The 19,970-nt window shown below is 42.4% G+C and overlaps 1 protein-coding gene across 2 annotated transcripts in view; it reads left to right on the forward strand.

The window, feature by feature from the left end:
• Window positions 1–19,970, forward strand: part of arhgef25a (Rho guanine nucleotide exchange factor (GEF) 25a) — a 42,279-nt gene that overhangs the window by 12,683 nt on the left and 9,626 nt on the right. For both annotated transcript variants that reach the window (XM_073471056.1, XM_073471057.1), the window contains exons 2-7: window positions 10,869–11,176; window positions 11,646–11,756; window positions 15,887–16,011; window positions 17,825–17,891; window positions 18,262–18,365; window positions 18,579–18,648. In XM_073471056.1, coding sequence (XP_073327157.1) covers window positions 10,869–11,176; window positions 11,646–11,756; window positions 15,887–16,011; window positions 17,825–17,891; window positions 18,262–18,365; window positions 18,579–18,648 — 785 coding nt within the window. The remainder of the gene's footprint in view (window positions 1–10,868; window positions 11,177–11,645; window positions 11,757–15,886; window positions 16,012–17,824; window positions 17,892–18,261; window positions 18,366–18,578; window positions 18,649–19,970) is intronic.

A 19,970-nucleotide genomic window follows, 5' to 3' on the forward strand; every position in this document is an offset into this window, starting at 1 on the left:
GCGGCTTATTAAATACTTCAAAAAACAAGTATTAAAACGGTTTCAAATATTCAGAATTGATATGCATCGATATATTTCAATACTTTTGACAGCACTAGTTTACTAACAATACTGCCACCCTGATGGTAACCTGACACGCCAGATGGTTTGTTCCACAGAACCTTCTGGGAAGTCATCCTCGGAAACTGTTTGGAAAAGGGCAGGCACTAAAATAATTGGCATGTGATTGGATGAACCATCTGTCTATCACTGTCTATCACAAGCACTTTCAACTGTTCAGATCAACAGCAGAAGAACACTACCACCAGTGAGATAGTTGCCAAGTCAAACTCTTACAGAAGCCAGTTGAGAGAAAAGTGAAAACATCTTTTCCATCGAGAAAAAACTTCACTGCCATTCTTTATTTTCTTATTAAATAAATGGTCCAGTTCTGATATAACTAATGCTATAGCAGCAATGCTAACATCTTGAGGAGCCGCCATTGTTGTTTTCAAACAAACAGTCCTTCCTCCTAGCGTACCGATTGGTTGGAACCACTGTGGTTCAGCCCACTAGCACATAACCTGAAGCCCAGCAAGATAAGTTTGTGAGATCATGTGAAATAACCTTGATTAAAGCCTCAAGCCGTAAAATCAGGTCTGTGTGATTTTCTAACCACTGTGTACTTTGGCAGCGTAACATATATCCAGATTCATACTGACCTTTTAATGACTCCTCTTTGTTCCTGATCACCAAAACTCTGTTATGACTCAAACATCTGTATACACTGTAAAATCTGATCTGAAAAGTGATTTTACTTTTTAAAAAATCAAGGAATCCGAGCAGCTCGTACAACTTAAATTTAATAGTCTACTTGGTAACTCTGAGGTAATCTATTTTCTGTTTTCTCCAACCCAAGTTTCAGACGTCAAACTATTTTATGTTTGTGTTATGGACACAAAAACCTTGATGTGCGGCTGTGTGAGGCACAAACAACAAGGTGCAGACTCACTTATGTCCATGCAGACAGGCAAAGATCTTGTGTCTCTGATGGCTCAGTTGTGATCAATAATATTTACCCCAAGAGCAGCATGGGAAACATGAGGTGCTACGATTGCTGACGTCAATGGGTAGAGAGATCATTAAGGCACATGCAGACGAGTGGTGGTCTGTGTGAGGAGGAAGGGGATTAAAGGGACATGCCACTGATTTTACACATGAAGATGAGCTTAAAAACAGCCTAATAATGTCCTCTGTGACTCTGAATACATGGAAATGCTATAGGCTCCTGGCAGTGTGAGACTGCGACCAAATAAATGGAAATTTTATTTAAGCAATTCAATATGCAGTTTTGACCATTGAATTTATAGCACTAAAATATTTTACTTTGAAAAGTATACAATGGTTTAAAGAATTCATCCATTACTTGCTGTATGCAGGGAGCTTTGAAAAGTTTAAATTGAAATAAATAGAAAACTTGTGTTGCAAACTTTGGACTTGGTGTTTTGTGAAATTACCACACAGGAGGACATACTAATGATGGACACATTGAGTTGCATCATGGGTAATGTAGGATCAGGTGTTCAGAGTTTGAAATCCAAAGATCTTAGAGACTAGGTGTTAGGAATAGATATCTCACTCTCTGCTGCTTTGATTTTGACCATTCTTGGTAAATGTCAGCGCAAAACTTAAGTGCTGGAACGCCCCTTTAATTAAATGAAAAAAAGTGACTCACGATTAGTATCTCCGTATGATCCCGTGGAGCCCCGTTGGTTAATATCAGTGTGAAATCGACCTCACTGGAGCCTCAAATCCCCTGCATTTCTGAGTGTGTGTGTGCGTTTGGTTCCCCATAGCTTACATTGAGGCAAATAAAGGCAGATGGTGCCAGGAACTTGGCAAGTCTCTCTTTGAATGGTTCTGGAGGAATGTCTGGAGTTTTCAGGCCCACTAACCACAAACATGGTCGCAGTCTCACACTGCCAGGAGCCTATAGCAGCCGCTGAGGACAAAACAGTGTCTGCGGCGAGATCGCCACTGCCCTACTTATGCTGATTCATCCTTTTTTGACAAAGGTGATAGAAAACTCGGTAAAGATGGTGAGTGCATTATCAACAGGGAGCAGCAACTGTAATCTATCTATCTATCTATCTATCTATCTATCTATCTATCTATCTATCTATCTATCTATCTATCTATCTATCTATCTATCTATCTATCTATCTATCTATCTATCACTGAGGGTTGTTTCATAAGCCCTCATCAGGAGAAGTGTCTGAATCACTCTTCATTGTTCCACAGACAATAGGATTAATGCCAGCATCGTCTATTCAGGCCTGTTTTCCTGTGACTGGCATTGCTTTGATGCTTTACCCTGATGAAAAATACGCCGTGCACAGAGCCGGGCTGAGAGAGCTGATGGCAGGAGACCGACCCTGATGGCTTGTTTGTGTGTGTCGCTTCTGTGTCTACCACGTATTTCCTTCTGTGCTCCTGGAGCACAGCAGTGTGTGTGTTGCATGTGTGTCTGCATAAACTAGGTCAGTAGGAGGACAGGAAATCTCTGTTCACTTGTCTGTCTGACTGCAAAGTGTCCCTCCAAGAGTGGCTGCACACAGATACACACATATGACACACACAGTAGCTGCGTTTACATGGACAGTTTATTCCAACTTAACTATTTACATGGACACTAAATAAAGCGATCCAATAAAGATGTGTGTTCACATGCCCAAGCATTTAATCAGAATATTACTATTATTTATTTTCTGCCTGCTGTGAAGCATCTAATCCGCCAGAAATATAACAGAAGAAGATTCAGTTCACTTTTCACATTCATGTTTTTTGATCTAACGTTAGCTAATGTTGTGACGTTAGCGTTAGCCATCAAGATTGAATTTACCAGTAATGCTGCTGTCCTCTTGAGCAGGAACAGGAGCCTCAGACGAGTCATGTTCACCAATCGTCGCTCTCCCATTAGATGATCCATAAGTCTGCCTGGGTCGGAACCACTTTCGCCATTTTAACTTTTAGCCTTGTAACGTTAGTAGGCTGTCTTCAAACTTCTCCAGCAGTTCTTGATTTGGTCAGTGGTTCGGTGGATTTGTATCATTCGTTCATCTTTTCAAACACTTGTTTTGAGCCTTTCAGCCATTGAGGCGTGCAGTGATCCTTAACGCCTTTAAAGGTGCACTGTGTAGTTTTGGGCGGACCCTGCCACCTTTCTAGCTTCAGACAGTGTTCTGGAGACCTTATTTTCCCCTGAGAGCAGCAAAATGTATTTTTCTGAGTTTGTATTATTACCCCATTAATATTGTAAATATTAAATTTCTGAGTTTGAATTTCTTCAAAATTACGTATTGCCCCTGTAAGACCTCCAACACATAAGTTGTCTCGGCCTCAGACCAGTTCTGTTTTGCCCTCGCCATATTTTAGTGGCTCCTGGAAGCAAAGTCACCTATGATGATTAGTGGAATACTAGGGACCATGTAAACGCAGCTAGTGATGACAGCAGCAGTGTTATTGTACACATGTTTTTATCCATAAGATTAGGAACTATCACACTTCCTGCTTATATGCTCTCAAGTATATTTAAAAGGCAGCATGTGCCCTAATCGCCTTCTTCCCCTTCTTCTTCGTCAGCGTCTCCTCGTCTACTCTCACTCGAGGTTTTAGCTTCAATCTGTCTGCCTTAACCTTCATTTACTGCTAAACTAAATCACGAATAATCCCTGCTCTCCCCATCAGCCCATCTCTTAGCCTTTCCCTCTCATTAAAATACACATTCATATTCAGTGGAGAGAGAGCTTGATCATTTCAGAGGATGTGTGTTCAGTTGTTTCAGTCGTACAGTCAAAATCACCACTAGAGAAGAAAGCGGAAGAGAAAGGAAGAGAGATATTCCAAGTACTTTTCCCTCTGCTCCTGTGTTACTGTGTTCTCTGCTGGTTGGTTTTGCATGTCGAGCTTGTGCTGGTCTCAGCAGCTTTGGGGCAGAGCCGGGGCATTGCATCAGAGGACGGAGCTGCTTTGTGTCCTGATCCCAGGGCAGGACCGACAGAGTCTTCAAAACACTGCAGTGCAGATAGAGGAAGAGAGGGTTAGAGTGCAGAAAGAGGGTAGCAAAGTAAAAGGGAGGGGTACATGTTGTAGGGTAAGAGTCAAGATGGAGAGGAGGGGAAGAGGGAGGACGGGAGAAAGAGAGAACAGCCGAGTGCCAGGATTTATTAATCAGCAGCGGCACAAACAGAATACACATAAAACAGCCCGGGGCCGACAGGATGGAATATAATGAGAAAAAAGGAGACAAAAACGTTCTAAAGTCATCTTTTTATTGTGAATCACAGCTGAAGAAGTACAGTAAGTAAGATTTTATAAGTGTAGTGAGTTTCTCTACAAGTTCATTAGAGGACAGTTACAGGGTTTCCGGTCATATGCTTCAGATACTAAGTGCCTCATGGTCTCACAGGTCTTTCAGTCTGTACATCTGAATGCCTGAGTGCAGCCCAGGTCCTGCTAGTTGATGGGAAGAGTGTCCATTTCCTCTGAGTAGGTGAAATGTAATATACAAGTAGAGGGCTGAAGGTCTGAAGACCATAAGGTGGGGAGGGCAATGAAAAGAGAGGGAGAACAGAGAAGGTAAGTGTTGTTTTGTGTTTTTGTGTTGTTAGCTATGACGCAAGCTGCCGTCTGTGTCTTGACCGCCACACTGTCAGACCCCCGGGGCTGTTATGTGTGAGGTGCTGGCATTGATTGGCAGCTCTACGTGTCTTTTAGACTCAGCTGGACATTTGACATGTTTGACAGTTTGGTGATCAGCAGGTCGCCTGTTTGTGCTGACAATAGATGATGTTCCAAAGAAATGGAACAGCCTGCAGCCACCCGTCTGGACTGCTACCCTGGAAAAAATGTGCATGTGCCATTTGTTAATCCGTTCTGGGCACCTGCATGTCTGTCTGCATGTGTGTATTGTAGGAGCTCAGTGATGCCTAAAATGCTTGTATGGTCCCAAGAGGCATTTTGATTGACAGAGAGCTCCAGAGTGGAGTGGCTGTGAACAAGTTTGCTCCATTACAGCCAACGCTTTTAGTCTGATTTGTTGGCTCAGCAGCACTCACTTAACAACTGATCAATAGCAGGAAGTTGGACTAAACTTCTTCATGGGGACCAACACTGACTGCACATCCACCCACACACTTGAGGCTGCTCTGCCTGTGTGATGTGCTCGTATTTTCTCATTGGTTTTCAGTTCCAAATACCGCTTATTCAATCACATCCAACCTCATATCCATAACCCCCATGAGAATGTTGCATCGGATGTTTTCCCTTTTCCACATGACTGGAACTGGATAAATCAATTCAGCTGTGATTGAATTTGAAACTTTGTTGAGCAGACATGGTTCACTTTAAATCACATGAAAAAGACTGAAGAACATCAAATCAATTTCAAGCCAAAATGCCAGATGCTTGTTGGTTCCCACTTCGACAATTTTCTGCTTTTTCTGCCTTACATTAGAGGTAAGTGAATGTGTTTTAGACTTTGGTGGCCACTCTCAGACTGCTGAGAATCAATTGATCACTTACATGGATGTGTAGTATTTCTTCATTAAAATGTCTAGAAAGTGACTAGACGAGCTCTATAATGTACATTTTGTTGAGTTGTGCACTTACATTATGCCAAAGATTTCCAATAATGTTTGTAATGTAATTTTGTAATGTAATTTTTACATTGCATTTCATTTGGATGCCTGCTGCTATAACTTCTGGGAGAGAGTCAGAGGTCAGAGACCAGAAGTCTTAGAGCATGACTACACATAACGTGAATAAAACTTTAAAACATTACCTCAACCGTGAACATTCCTGCCTGAGTCAAACACCAAACAATAAGGGGGGCAGCATATCAAACCACTAACTGCTGCTAACTGTACCTGCCGTTAGCAGGTTAGCTCAGTCAGCCATGCAGATGGTGGTCCTATTAGCTGACTCTGACTGGGCTGGGAGCTTGTTGGTATAGATATCTCGTCAACACAATACATAGACATATTTTATATATTCTGTTGATTATTTTAGTTGATTTTTGGATGTTTAAGTGAATATTTTTTACACATTGCTCCTTTTAAAGGACTCAATGTAACAATTTATAGCAACTTACATATACTTTTTTATTTGTCATTTGTGAGCGGATTGTAACTTGACGTGAAAAATGGTATTTCCTAGTCTCTCTGGGTTGTCTGTGCAAGCCTGTTGATGATTTGTTTTGTTGGTCGGAGTCAGGTTTTCCACGACAGTCCAAAGTATGTGACGCTCCAGCACAACACAGGAGTTCCACAGAGCCCCTTTAATCAATCATGAAAACAAGAAAATGTTGGGATAGTTGCAGCCTTAAAATGAGTAGTCCAAACATGGAGGCAAAAGCATTAATAGGTGCAAGAAAAAGTTGCTGCTTATCAGCACTAAAATAATAAGATGATAGATCACTTGACCAAATGAGCCATGGACTGCCTAAATTAGACTGTATTAGGCAATGAGTACATTCAAACTTCACTGTTGTGGGTGAACAACATCAAGACAAAGTCTGGAACTACTTTGCACAAGAGACCTGCGTGGCTCTAGAGTTACACAGAGCAAACTTTTTGGGTGAGCCTCGTGCCTGCCTGCTGCCTCTCAGCCTCTCAGACAGTGAGTGGGCGACTGGTGAAAGCCCAGCATTAACTGATCACCACAGATCGGGCCAGCTTGATGCAATCCCCTTGCCCTGTGCCTTCAACTGTTAATTATCGCAAGCGCATAAACAATAGTCAAGTTGCATTAACAAAATCAGCCTGGGTAATCTTTTCTTAGCAGCGCCATTATGGAGATGAATGTCACCAGGTGCTATTAGCACGCTGCAAGACAGAGGGAGAGTGGGAAGGATTTGTCTTTTTTTCCGCTTGATTTCCTCTGTGTAGGTGTATAATGGTATCAATTCCTCTCATCTTGCAATGTGTGGGGAGAGCGGAGGCATGCCGCTCTGAGGGGAAGCTCATCATCTCCCTTTGTGTTTTACAGTTTCCTTTCTGTTAGTTTGAAAAAGCTGTTATAGATGTTCCAGTAATGGCTGGTTTTGGTTTCATAACAACGCTGAGATTAAGCTTTCCTGGGTCAACAGGGAATATACATAACAATCAGTGGGGTGTAGATGAAACAATCTTCCTGATGAAACCAGTCAATTTTGTACACGCTGCACGTTGTAAATCTATACATTTGACATAGCCACTGTGTCATTCTGGCGTTTCAAATCATGAAGCCACGCTGCTGTCTCTACTCAATTCTAATTGCTTCCAGGCGCAGAGTGTGTCAGCCTCTCTTCCCCTCATCTTTTTTTTTTTTTGATAAGCTATCTCTGCTGATGTCTGGAGCTGGTTAGGAACAGTGTTACTCGCTGTGTCTCTGCACTGTGACCCCTAAACCCTGGCCTGACTGAACCTGAGGAGGGAACACTGGGGAAACACAAACCTCCAGGACTTGCCCTATTCAGAGGTCAGAGAGGCTGAGGCGGGGGTTATCACATGTGCTCAGCATCATTTTCACATCCTCACTCTTTTCTCTCAGAGAAAGTGTATGCATTGCTTCAGGCTTTTTGAAAGTACCAGCCATAAATACAAAAGCTTTCAGATCCTTCTTGATATCCTGTAGTCATCTTCAGCTAAGGCATTTCACAAAGGGCAGAGGCTTGAACTCAGACTGTTTTTAAGGAGACATATTATGCTCATTTTTGAATAGGTTTACAAACTTTAATGCTCAAAAAACACATCAGTTTTCTCATACTGTCCACTGCTGCAGCTGTATTCTCCTTTTGTCTGAAACACTGTTTCAGCTCCTGTCTCTTTAAGCCCCCCCTCCTGAATACCCAGTCTGCTCTCATTGGTCAGCTCACACACGCCTGAGCCAACAAAAACAGATCAACTGTGCTGGATTAATTTATCCCAAACTAGCCGATTGGGGCAAATTATGCAAATGTGTGACGTAGTGTGATGTCAGGAAGCCACAAAATTAAAGGTGCAACTACTGAGGAGGCGTTTCAGGAGTGTGTGTTCTGTGGGAGAGAGGAGCTTCGGTTGTTTTGGACTTTGACCTTTTTAACTTTCAATATCTTTTACATGCACAAGAACCTATATAACACACTGAAGGAAAGGAAAAAAGCGAAAAAATGTAATATGTCTCCTTTAAGTTGTCCTTACTGTCGACAGACCCACCCAGTGTTTGTTTAAAGTTTCCGTCTATCCCCTGCAGCGTTTAGCCGTCTCCCTTCTTTGTACCCCTCTCTGCTCCTCGTCTCCTCATCCCTCTGTTCAACCCCCCGCCCCGCCGTCCTGCCAGGCTCAGATCTCCTTACACTCTCCAGTCTTTCATGTGGATGGGGGTGGGAGTGACAGAAGAGAGGATGGGGAAATTGGCCACCCTGGGATCACATACACACACACATGCACAAGGCCTGTAAAATGTATGGCGAGACAGATTACAGAGGAAATGTTGTCTTGGTGGTGAAAACACACAAACAGAGAGAGTTAGAGGTTTTTTTTGTTAGCAGCCAGGATCCACAAACCATTTATTTTACCCAAGTTTGTATGCACAGGCAGCGGTGCGATGTCACGAACATGAGTTGTTTTGCTTTGAGGTTAGCCATTTCACAAACACTGTGACTGAGGTTTGTGCACTGAAGAGAAGGGGACATTTTTACATAGCTCATTTTCATTGATCGGTACAGTGGCTGCTATTGTATTTCTGAGGGGAAATAATTGAATGAATCAAGTGTGGAAAAGCTCAATCGCTTTAAGCATGAACACTGGAGGGGATTGTGAATTTATTCCAGCTTTGCCTTTGAAGACAGCACACTCACAAAATGGGCCACGCTGTGTCAGTGAGGCTCCTGCAGTCTGGGCTCTTACTGCTGAGTGCTGTGATAAGATCTTCCTCCGTGGCTCACATCAGGAACGCCGGAATGAGGTCAGCGTTGTCCCCTTGTAAACAAATGCACAACGAATTCACAAACTCGCTTTTCCTGGAAACTTAAGACACATTCAGTTGACAATTGGTGTGAAATAGCGGCTGTACTCAGGCGATAAGAAGCTGCGGAGTGTTAGCAGGAGAGAGTGTTTCTCCATCTGCAGCAGAGTGGTGGTCAAAGGTCAGAGGCTGGGTCTGGGGCAAGAGGATGGATGGGGGGCATGACTGAAGTGCACACAACAGATAAAACACACCAGTCACACAAGTCAGAGGAAGAGCTATCTCAGGACTCAGGAAGGGTTGGGTGGTTGAGACAGGATGGGAATGGAGGACAAGACAGAAAAACAAACAGTCCCAAGTAAGGATCTTCCCCTCTACAGAGGATTATAGTGGATGTCCGGTCTCAGCTCACCCCCCTTCAAGCCCACTTCCCATGTCCTCCTGACATCGCTGTACAGCAGACGGCCTGCAGTGTCTTTCACATTAAAGGTCGGCCATACGCCGGTCATGTGATTGGATGTGCAGCTCCAATTTGAAAACCATGGTCTGCTCGACATAAACAGAACAGTGCGTCTTTTATGATGCGGCTCACAGCTGCACAGCTGTGTTTGAAGGGGAAGGCTATTTATATCTACACTCTTTGTTTATTTCTCTCTTTACCTCTTCTCTCCTGATGTTGACACATCTTCTGACCTCCAGTCCTCCATCACCTCTCACTGATCCAGCACTATTGCTTCCTTCAAATCGTCAAACAGGAGCTCTATTGCCTTGAAGCAGTGTCTCCAAATGTTTTTCAGCAGGACCCCCCCCTCTTTTTGTAGATAATGACATTTTCAAGCCCCTATTATGTCGCCTTTATAGTAGAGGCATTACAAGTTTACATTACAAGACAGATTTTCTCAAAATTCTCTCTCCTCTTACTTCTTCACCCACCATTGTACTGTTGAAGCAGATGTGGTGGCGAGATATGCCTTATTATATTTTATTCATTTGGTGTAGATTCATCAGCTTTTATGTTTGTCTGGGAGTCACAAACTTGTCCCTGCTTTGTTAGCGGAGCTGAGCAATGCCTCATACTTTTAGCCTTGTTGCAACCCCCCAGTTACAAATCACTGCCTCAAAGAAAGTGCTCTTTTTGTTCTGTTGTTTTAGTCCATAGATTAATTGATTTATTGACTGTTGAGATCTGATTGTGGAGCGTCCCGCTGTACTTTGCCCTTTGACCTTATATCAGTTGTCTGCGGCCCAATCCCGATGTCCACACTTATGGACTTTGAAGTGCGTTCCCAATAAGTCGCTGTTGGGCTGTCCGCTGTCAAATTGTCAGATGGATGAGGACTCTCGCAGACATTTTGAGCAATTTAAGCCCGCTTTTTGTGACATTTGTGACTTTGCCTGAGAAAACTACTAAAATCAGTCTATTAAATAAAAAAAACAAAAAAATGTAATAGGTTTTGAACTATTACACAGAGTGTTCTTCCCTGAAATCTCTCAGTGAATGTGTTTATATTTGTATATTCATGTTTTTTTAATTACATTTTTTTTAAAAATAATTTTTAATATTCTAAATGGAAATGGAATAAAAAGTCTTAAACCCATAAGGTTAAATGTCTCAAAGTGCTTTCCCATTCTTATTTATAGCATTTTGGGGCCTTGCGACATCTCATATTCGATCACTTACCAAGCAACACCTAAGTTGTTCCAGGAAGTCCTAAAGCTGTGACATCACAGCAGCCTGATTGGTCAGTTGCAATCATGTTCCTGGAACAACATCAGCACAGCAATATCGGAAACACCTAGGGGGACATCGGGATTGGGCCTTCCTCCACATTGTTTTTATACGTTATACATTATACATTACCCTCAGCCACTCAGTGTTTTCTCTCCATGTCTCCTTTCACCAGACTCATACTCGGCAGCAGGCAGCGAGGGCAGCATCTCCACCTCTGTGGCGTCCCTGCCCCCGCAGGCATCAGGTAGCTCGGCCCCCAGCTCTCCGGGCTCCAGGCGCTCTGTGAGTACCCTGAAGAAGTGGCTCACGAACCCTGTGCGCAAGCTCAGCGCCGGGGCCACTGCCAAAGGGGAGCGTCAGGTCCGCAAACTTGAGGGAAAGCCTCTACCTCTTCCGTCCCACAGTCACAGCCAGGAGCTGGGCAGCCCCATGAGGCCTGATGATACTCTCACCATCCTGCCTGTCACACACAGAGAACTGGTAAGAAGTGTTTTTTCTTGGTCACACAAACTAATCAAACAAGGCTTTGCATGCTGACTTTGTACCACCTTGTAAGTAAACTCATTAGGAATTATTAAACATTGATCCTTCGTATGAACTGGTTCTGATGTAAACACACAAAGCTTGAGTCTCACATAAATCCAAACTAAAGCCAACACCCTGACTGTGGCTTGTTTATATAGTTCAGGAATATGAGCAGAGACAGGTTTGATGTGGAGTTGATCCAGTGAGGACTAAGTATCATGGCAGGTGGTGATGTTGTTATATAACAGCAGCACTGCAGGTTCAGCCTGCAGGAACTCACGCTGCCATGTTCTGTGACTCGTGCTGTCCACGCAGCTGCCTCTGTGTGCTGCAGACATTTCATTTCTATTGTGTTTTTTGACATTGTGTGTGTGTGTGTGTGTGTGTGTGTGTGTGTGTGTGTGTGTGCGTGTGTGTGTTGCAGGAGTGGAAAGATCGCCTTGCAAGCCCTGAGGACCTGTCACCGGCTACACTACAGTCCCCCAGCTACATAACTGACTCGCTGATTGGCTGCACTTCACTGCCAAACACCCAGGTCTGTCTGCACGATGTGCTGTAAATCTAATACAATATAACGTCTGATATCTGTCATCACACATCACTTTAGTCATGTAGAAATAACATCAAGAAAAAGCTATCTTTGTAGCTTAAATGACTGGATGGAGACCGCCCATGATTCATGGTTTTTAGCTGACATTTTAGTGAAGACCATAGAGAGGAGTAGCAGTGATACTCTGAGAGAGCACCCAGCCTGGTGGGGAGGTGACATCAGTACTGTTTGTCTCCATGGCCCTCCAGCCAGATCTGGAAATGACTAACGCTGCTGCTGCTGCTGCTGCTGCTGGCAGAGCTCAGCTATCAAGCTAAACAAACACACAGATGCACAAAGGAGCTCTGCATTCTGCAACCACACAACCAAAGATTTATAGCCCCATACATAGCACACACATATGTAAGGGAGTCTAAATGAACACAAGCCTCTCTCAGAGCAGGTCGATGCACCAGAGGACCAGAGGGCAGGGTTTGACAGCGACCTGTGTGATGCATGACTCACACTCAACATGTTACAAAAGGACATGCCTGGAGAAAAATAGGAAATAATGTGAGACGGCAGATGTGATGAAAGATGACTCCGTTGCTGCGAAGTGACAGAGAACTCTATGTGTGCGCACACACTTTCATTTCTCAATCAAACACTCAGTTAGTTGCTCGTGGCAAAGGAGCGTCTGGTGCTCAGGGGGTCCCCTCTCAGTGTGAAATGGAAGCGTGGCAGAGAATGGATTTCACTTGAGTATGAATCATCAGTGCCTGAGCCCTATCAATATACAGTAAAACAATATCTGAGCATTGTGTGGAGAGTCTCCTGTTTGTGAATCGACACCGGACCACTTAAATCCTAATTTCAGTCTCAACAACACATCAAAAGCCATTAACACGATTACATCAGAGGGATGAGGTCAGCGCTTAGGTGTTTTCACTGCCAATCTTTGGAGAGAGAGAGAGGTATAGAGGAAGAAGTAGAGAGATTGAAATATGTAGGTCCGTCATCTCCGAGCTACACGTCCAGTGTTATATGCATTGTTGTTCTTCCCTTTTTCTTCACACTGTTGTCTCTAATATCACGACTGCAGAAGAAGATAGTTTTTGGAGAAATGTTTATTGTTTTTTGGCTAGCAGAAAGTTCTTGTTATGTATGTCAGAGATGTGGTGTAAAAAGCACAGCCAGAATATTCATTAACATTTATTTTCCCGAGGTAGAGTACATACAATCTGTCAAACTGACCCAAAAAACAAATAACTTGTTTCTCATTAAGACTGCTGCTATTGTGAGGTCTCTTTCAAGCCACCCCTCGCTTTGTGGCACTGTTACCAAAGCTGTTGAATCACAGTTATCAGCACTTGAGACCAACTGTGTTCCTCCTCAGTATAGTACCGTACCTTTGATTTGTTCTTGCATGTCTAAAGATTGATGGGCCCTTTGAATGGGCTGCTCTGTTAATATCACTTTAATACTGCTGTTTTGCAGCATTTTGTGTGGTTTGCTCATCCTCAAAGGAGCAGTGCAAAACTTGAGCCATAGTTATAAATATAAAATAATAACCCTATGAAACCTTTAACCCTATGAAAATGGACCAGGGGTGGCATGAGGTGACACGACATAACTCGTGATTATGTCATCATTTCATGTGACGTGTGTTGCAAATAAGTCTTAACGCGTGGTGGCACCAGAGGATTGGCCCGAAGTGGAAGATTGTTGTTGACATGATCCTAAATTGATCAGATCAAAACTATAATAGCTAGAGCGACTATTAATTTTGCAGCAGAAAACTAAGGCTTCTGTTGTTGTTGTACGTGCGTGATGACATCCTTATGTTACGTGACGAGAAGTGCAAAACATGGTGGCAAAGTGTAGTGGCGCAAGGGGAGCAGAGAAGCACGTCGATAGCTGTCAGAGAAAGATCAATAGAAATAGTCAAAGAAGGTAGTAGGATAATGTAGTTTGTACTTGGGAATATTTTGAGCATTTGTAGATGCTCCAGAAATACCAATGTAAGCACTGGGGAAATATTTCTATAGTAGATGAAATGATCAAAATGCCTTACTCTGTTCATAAGAATGAGCATATCTCTAAAACTAAAATACGTACATAGTTCAAATAAGTTGTGGAGTGTTGAAAAAAATGTTGTTCATATTTCTACATTGAGAAATCTTTTGGATCAACATGTTTTGTGTTATATATTTAGTCAAATTTGGCCAAATTTTTATATTTTTTTGATTTATGACATAATTTCAATACTCATCATTTATTATTGTTTATTTAGGCTTACATAATCTTCCACCTTAGGTTGTACAGATTTCAGGGATAAGAAAGATATGCCAAGAAATTACATAACAATAAGCCAAAATGTCCGTTCTTTCAAACTGTTATTCCATGTATCAAGAGCTCTGTCTCTTTGTTTCTGGTCTGTAAAAAAAAATGCAAAAATCACCTTTAATATCAAGATTTTTTAAAGAGGAAAACTCTTCACTGATTATTTTTGCCTGAAACTTGATGCTAAAGATTTTTTGTCCCGTACACCCTTGTTCTTGATTGATGGAACTGTTAGGATCGATTTTTTTTAAAGATCCCACACAAGAGAATGACCTCAGCTTTTACTAAAACTGTTGTCAGTTTTTTTTTTTTTTTTTTATCGTCGGCTTCTGAGTAGAAAAACAAAACTTGCAATAGAGGGAGACGAGGGGAATTTTTCCTGTGGGCTTTGCCACAGCACATCTGGAAGTGATCTGGGAGCCAGGGAGACCTGTCAGCCAGGCTGGAGCACTCCTAGCGGGGCAAGACGAGTTGGGGGAGCGAAGGTCTTTATTGAGCCTCTCTGTCTCTCCCTGAACCCCTCTTCTCTTTACTTTACTTTATCACTTTCATTCTTTTTCTCTCTCTCTCATACATCACGGTGACAGAAGTGAAAGCTCACAACTTGTAGACGCCAACAAGTTTATCATGAAGATGGCAGGTGAACAAGTTGAACTAGGCCAGAGAAGAAAAAGTTCTGTCCCTTTTTCTATTTGCTTATATGTCTATCTATTTATTTCTCCATCAGGGTAGCCACCTGCCAGGGGAGTTAGGCAGGGATTAGGCGTAGGTCTGTGGTGTGTGTGTGCAGGTTTGTGTATGTGTTTAAGGTGGGAAGGTTCTGCTTGACTAGGGCAATGGAACACAGGGATTTAGGTGAAGACAGACGGCTGCCCCTATATGTTTACACAGTCAGGAAAGAGTGAATGACCTCAAAGAAACGGCTGAAAAACACGTCTAAAAATAGAGGGAAGAACTCCGTAAGAAGACAAAAACTGAGTCATTTTAAAACCACACAAAGGAGTGAGTATTATGAGAGAGAAATAGGTTACCCACACATGAGGGTTGTTTACAGATGTAAAGCATGTGTCCACTGAGTTGGTGATGATTTTATTCTTTGCGGGCTTTGTTGCGGTGTGCACAATGAGTCTATATTTGCACCAGGACCCCTACAGGAAATTATATCAATTCCAGGAAAAAGCATGAAAAGGAGGTCATGTATGTAACACATGAACACAATCGATTAGATCAGAGTAACCTTGGGTTTATCCTGCATTTCTATTCGCAGCCAATAAGGCAGTACTGACATATTTGTTGCTGTGAAAACAAGATACCGTATGATGCATTTACGTATGTGTTTGAATCCTCAGATGGCAAAACAAGATCATTTATTAATCCACACATAAATCATAAATGTAATGCCATTGTCAGCAGGTGAACAGTAATTGTATTCCTCTTCCTCTCAAGCCAAAACTCCATCGAGAAGCTTCACAGCTTTATTCGTCATCTCCTTCATCTGTGGAGCCTGTTGCTCCCTCTAACTCTTTATCTGTTAATCTCTTTCTCTCCATCTCTCTGTGGCTGATGTGCACAGCACGGATCATTAACGGTGACTATCTGAATCTGATCTTCTTATCATTCAATCTCTGTTCCTCGTGTCTCGCTGCTCTCCCTGGTCACCTTGGCAACCTGCATCATTATCGTCTCTCTCCCGCTCTTTATCTCCCCCTTGCTTACTTTGTTCCTGGCATGATGCACAATACTGGCACCGGACCTTTGTTAAATAGTCTGTCTGTCTGTCTCTGCCTCCTCAGGACACTCAGTCCATCAGTGTTCTGCCAGATGACAGCGGCTCTGTCTTGATGGACGACACATCCAGCCAATGGTCAGCTGCGGCTGACACTGAGGAGGAGAGGAGGAGTGCCTTAGAGAAAAGCATGTACGTGTTTTGGCAATGATGCTGCCACATATTCTGTTAATAAATAACATTATAATTCAAGAGTGCAGCTGCCATCTAGGAATGTGTTAGATTTCACCATATGCCTGGGAAAAATCTTCATCTTATCATGCTCATGATGACAATTTTAACATATTTGCTAATTAGCACTAAACACAAAGTGCAGCTGAGGCTGCTGGGAATGTCACGCAGCAGACTGTTGGTCTTAAACCAAAGTGTTTGACAAACCAAAATTTTGACCTCAACTTTTGTGGCGCTCGATAAAAAAGTCAAAGGATCACCAAAGTCATGCATCATTTGGGAACCAAGAATGAAACCGTCCAATAATTCAGTCTAGACTAAAGTCGTGGACCAGACTGACCTTGATCTTCTCAGAGCAACAAATCTTTTCAAAACTATTTTAGGAAGTTTATGAGCGCAATACGAATATTTCAGTCTCATTACAATACAAATCAGTTTTTGCTGTCTTTCTTTAACAGAAAGACATCATGACATGTCACAGTAGGAAAAAGCACAGGTGTGAACAATAAAATGAATAATGCCTGAATGTCATTTTGCTGCCTCAGTTTTAGGGTCCTGGTATCGTGCATGCTGGTTAAATGTCACACTGTTATTACAGGGAACACTGTTATTACAGAAAGTAGCTTTTGTTAATGTGATTACTGGTGCTTTTACTTCTGTGACAAGGTAAATATCTGCTGTGGAAAATGCTTACAGGGCAGGTCGATGCACTAAAATTTAGAAAATTAAATATTTTCCCTTCTCCCAGAATTTATCCAAGAAATTTCATTGGATGTCTCAAGTAACTATTGGATTTGATGGTACATACAGGGGAAACAGAGAATGTTCTGAGTCTGTAGGCCACATTTGTAGCAGGTATCTGGGTATTTATTGTAAGAAAGAACCAGGATATTAATCAAAGTAGTTATAGTAGTTACATAGTGGGAACATTAAGTTTAGAAGCAGTTGCTGACCAAGTTAAAAGTCAGAGACCCATTTAACTCAAGAAAATATGAATGTATTTGTTGGAGTCCTTCTTCTCCTTATTTGTTAAACTTTATGCTCGACTCCTTTTAATACTCATGTGCAAAGAAACATTTTACATTTTAAAATCATCATAACTCAAAGTCTTAAAGATATTTATTCCTTTGTTCATTTATTGAAGCGTTTTATTATATTATGATATATTTATTAAGCATTAAGTCATATAATTATTTATTCATTTCTAAGTTAAGCATTTTGTTATGTAACTGTTTATTTATTCATTTATTTGGGCATTTAAGTATTCAATTATTTATGTTTTTATTTCATTTTGGCTCTATAAAAGTCCACTTACTAGTGCTGCTCTCTCCAGAGCTGTCAACCACTTTTTGACCAACGATCCATACTCAGGTCATGTGATGAGCCAGTTCTCCACTGCCTGCAAGATGCAGTCAAAACCCACGGAAAAAGCTAGAAACTTTTATTTCCAGGGTGAGCTTGATATTTCACACTTTTAATGCTCAGCTGATCTGCTGTATGCTGACTACGTATGTTACTCTAATAAGTTTGATTTAATAGAAAGAGTGTTGGACGCTTTCTCCATTTTCCTTTTAACTAGTAAGAAAATCAAATAATCCTTTCCAGGAAACTTTCTACAAAATTCCAATTTAGTATCATTCTGGATCCCTTTCTGGAAAAATAATAAGGAAACTGGGACTCGTAAAATAAAGTGCTAACAATATTTTTGCAGTGTGCAAAATAAATTTGGTAGCATGACTCTAACACTAATCCTTCCTCATTTGTATCTTCACAGGTATGTACTGAAGGAGCTTATTGAGACAGAAAAGCACTATGTGGCAGACCTGGGGCTCATAGTGGAGGTAAACCTCACAAGTCTGCCAGCTCAGAACACACACTCTGCACTGACTCAGAAGAGGGAACTTAGTCATCCACCCAGTCTGTCAGAGAGAGCTCTAAAGCCTTATCATCACAATTCCTCCACACTTGCCTCCATCCCACCGTCTGCAGTCTTAAGCAGATTTTGTGAATTATTAGCTTGAAGAGTATTATGTTGCGAGGCGATCCATCTCCCGGTGCCTTAAATAACTGGAGATATTTTGGTTCAGAGAAGAATTCTTGCCATCTGAAAGTTAATAAAAGCTCAATAATAGCTGGTGTGTGATTGTCGCAGTGTGTTATAAATGTTTCGAGGTGTGAACAGACGTCAGCAGCTCTGTCTTTTCCTTGCAGGGCTACATGGGCACAATGAACTCGAAGAATGTCCCAGAGGACATGAAGGGAAAAGACAAGATTGTTTTTGGGAACATTCACCAAATATTTGACTGGCATAAAGAGTAAGTTTTATTTATGCATTTGATCTCAATGTGTGGAAAAATGCATGTTTGCTCAAGTTGCATTCAAAGTGAAAGACAAACAGTGATTTGCAGAGTATTGTGTTCGTGGCTGAGCGGGGGACAAAGGAACAATAGGTCAGGAGACAAATCTGACCTTCCGTTTTGGGGATGATTGCGTGTGTGTGTGTGTGTGTGTGTGTTTTCTCTCTGTAGCTACTTCCTGGGAGAGCTGGAGAAGTGTTTGGCAGAGCCAGAGAGGCTGGCCCAGCTCTTCATTAAACATGTGAGTATGACTGCCATGCTGGCACACTCACACACACAGAAACACACAGAAACACACTCACACAGCCGTCAGTGGAAGTGTGTCTGGGTCTGCTTCCTTGTGCTGTTTGGTGTGAGGGTAAACAGAGCTAAGAAAACATGTGGAGCTCCTGTTTATCCCATACTGTACCTCTCTCTCTCCTTCTCTCTCAGCTGCCAGCATCTCTCCTTCCACTTCTCTGTTACTGATACGTCTCAGTCCGGCCTGTGTTTTCACAACAGCGCACATGGCAAATACTCTCTCTCTCACACACACACACACACACACACACACACACACACACACACACACACACACACACACACACACACACACACACACACACACACACACACACACACACACACGAATGACACACTGGCAGATTTCCAGTCTGGGCTGAACCGGTCAGGAAACACCAGGGAAAAACAGCCAGAAAAGGACGAGGAATAACAAACCCTCAGCTCAGGCTCTTTGATACGAAGTCTTTATTCCACCCAAAACTGTGGTCGACTTCTTCCTACATATCTTGGTGATGCATGCAAGACAGAGTAGAGTAAAATAGAATTGAGCCTGAGCCGGTGTAGGGTCACAGAGTTTCTGCAGCTCTCAAAATTAGATTAACGCATATTGGTTATGTGGTGGCACATGCAGACTGTGCAGACACGATTGGTAATTTGACCAACTCGGCTTTGCTTCTTGCCTGAAGATGATTAAGTTTAATGTCTCTCTTTACTCTTTGCTATATTCACTCTTTCTGTCTGCAGCTCTTTAACAATTCAATAAGGCTCAGCCCACTGGATAATCAACTTAAAAAGCCTGCGGTGGAAGAAAGAAACTTGTAACTGAATCTAAGCATAGTGTCAAACTGTGAAAACAAGCAGACGGGGAACACGGTCCTAATGAAAAGCAGCTTTAAAACAAGGGGTGTGTCGCCGACGTGTAACATGTGTGCTCATATAAACACATGTAAACATGCAGCCGCAATGCAGGTGGGCAGATGCACGCAGCTGTCCTCTGCAGTGTTACATGATGTCCATATTCAGGTGGAGCAGCTTGCTGGTCTCCAGGTTACAGAGCCATACAGCCTGTTGCTAGGTACAGTCTCGTATCAGCAGGCTCTGGTTACACTGAGGGTAACCTGGGTGAATTATACATAACCTGATGCTCATCTACATGTAACTCCATTAGAGCTCTCAGGACTGCCACATCTGCACTCCCCAAACCATTTAGTCACAGAAGAGTAGGCGCTAACCAGACAGAGTCGACTTCAAAGGACCCGACAAATCATTATTGCTCTGCTC

This window comes from Pagrus major, chromosome 7, assembly GCF_040436345.1.
Source record: "Pagrus major chromosome 7, Pma_NU_1.0".
Taxonomy (NCBI): Eukaryota; Metazoa; Chordata; class Actinopteri; order Spariformes; family Sparidae; genus Pagrus; species Pagrus major.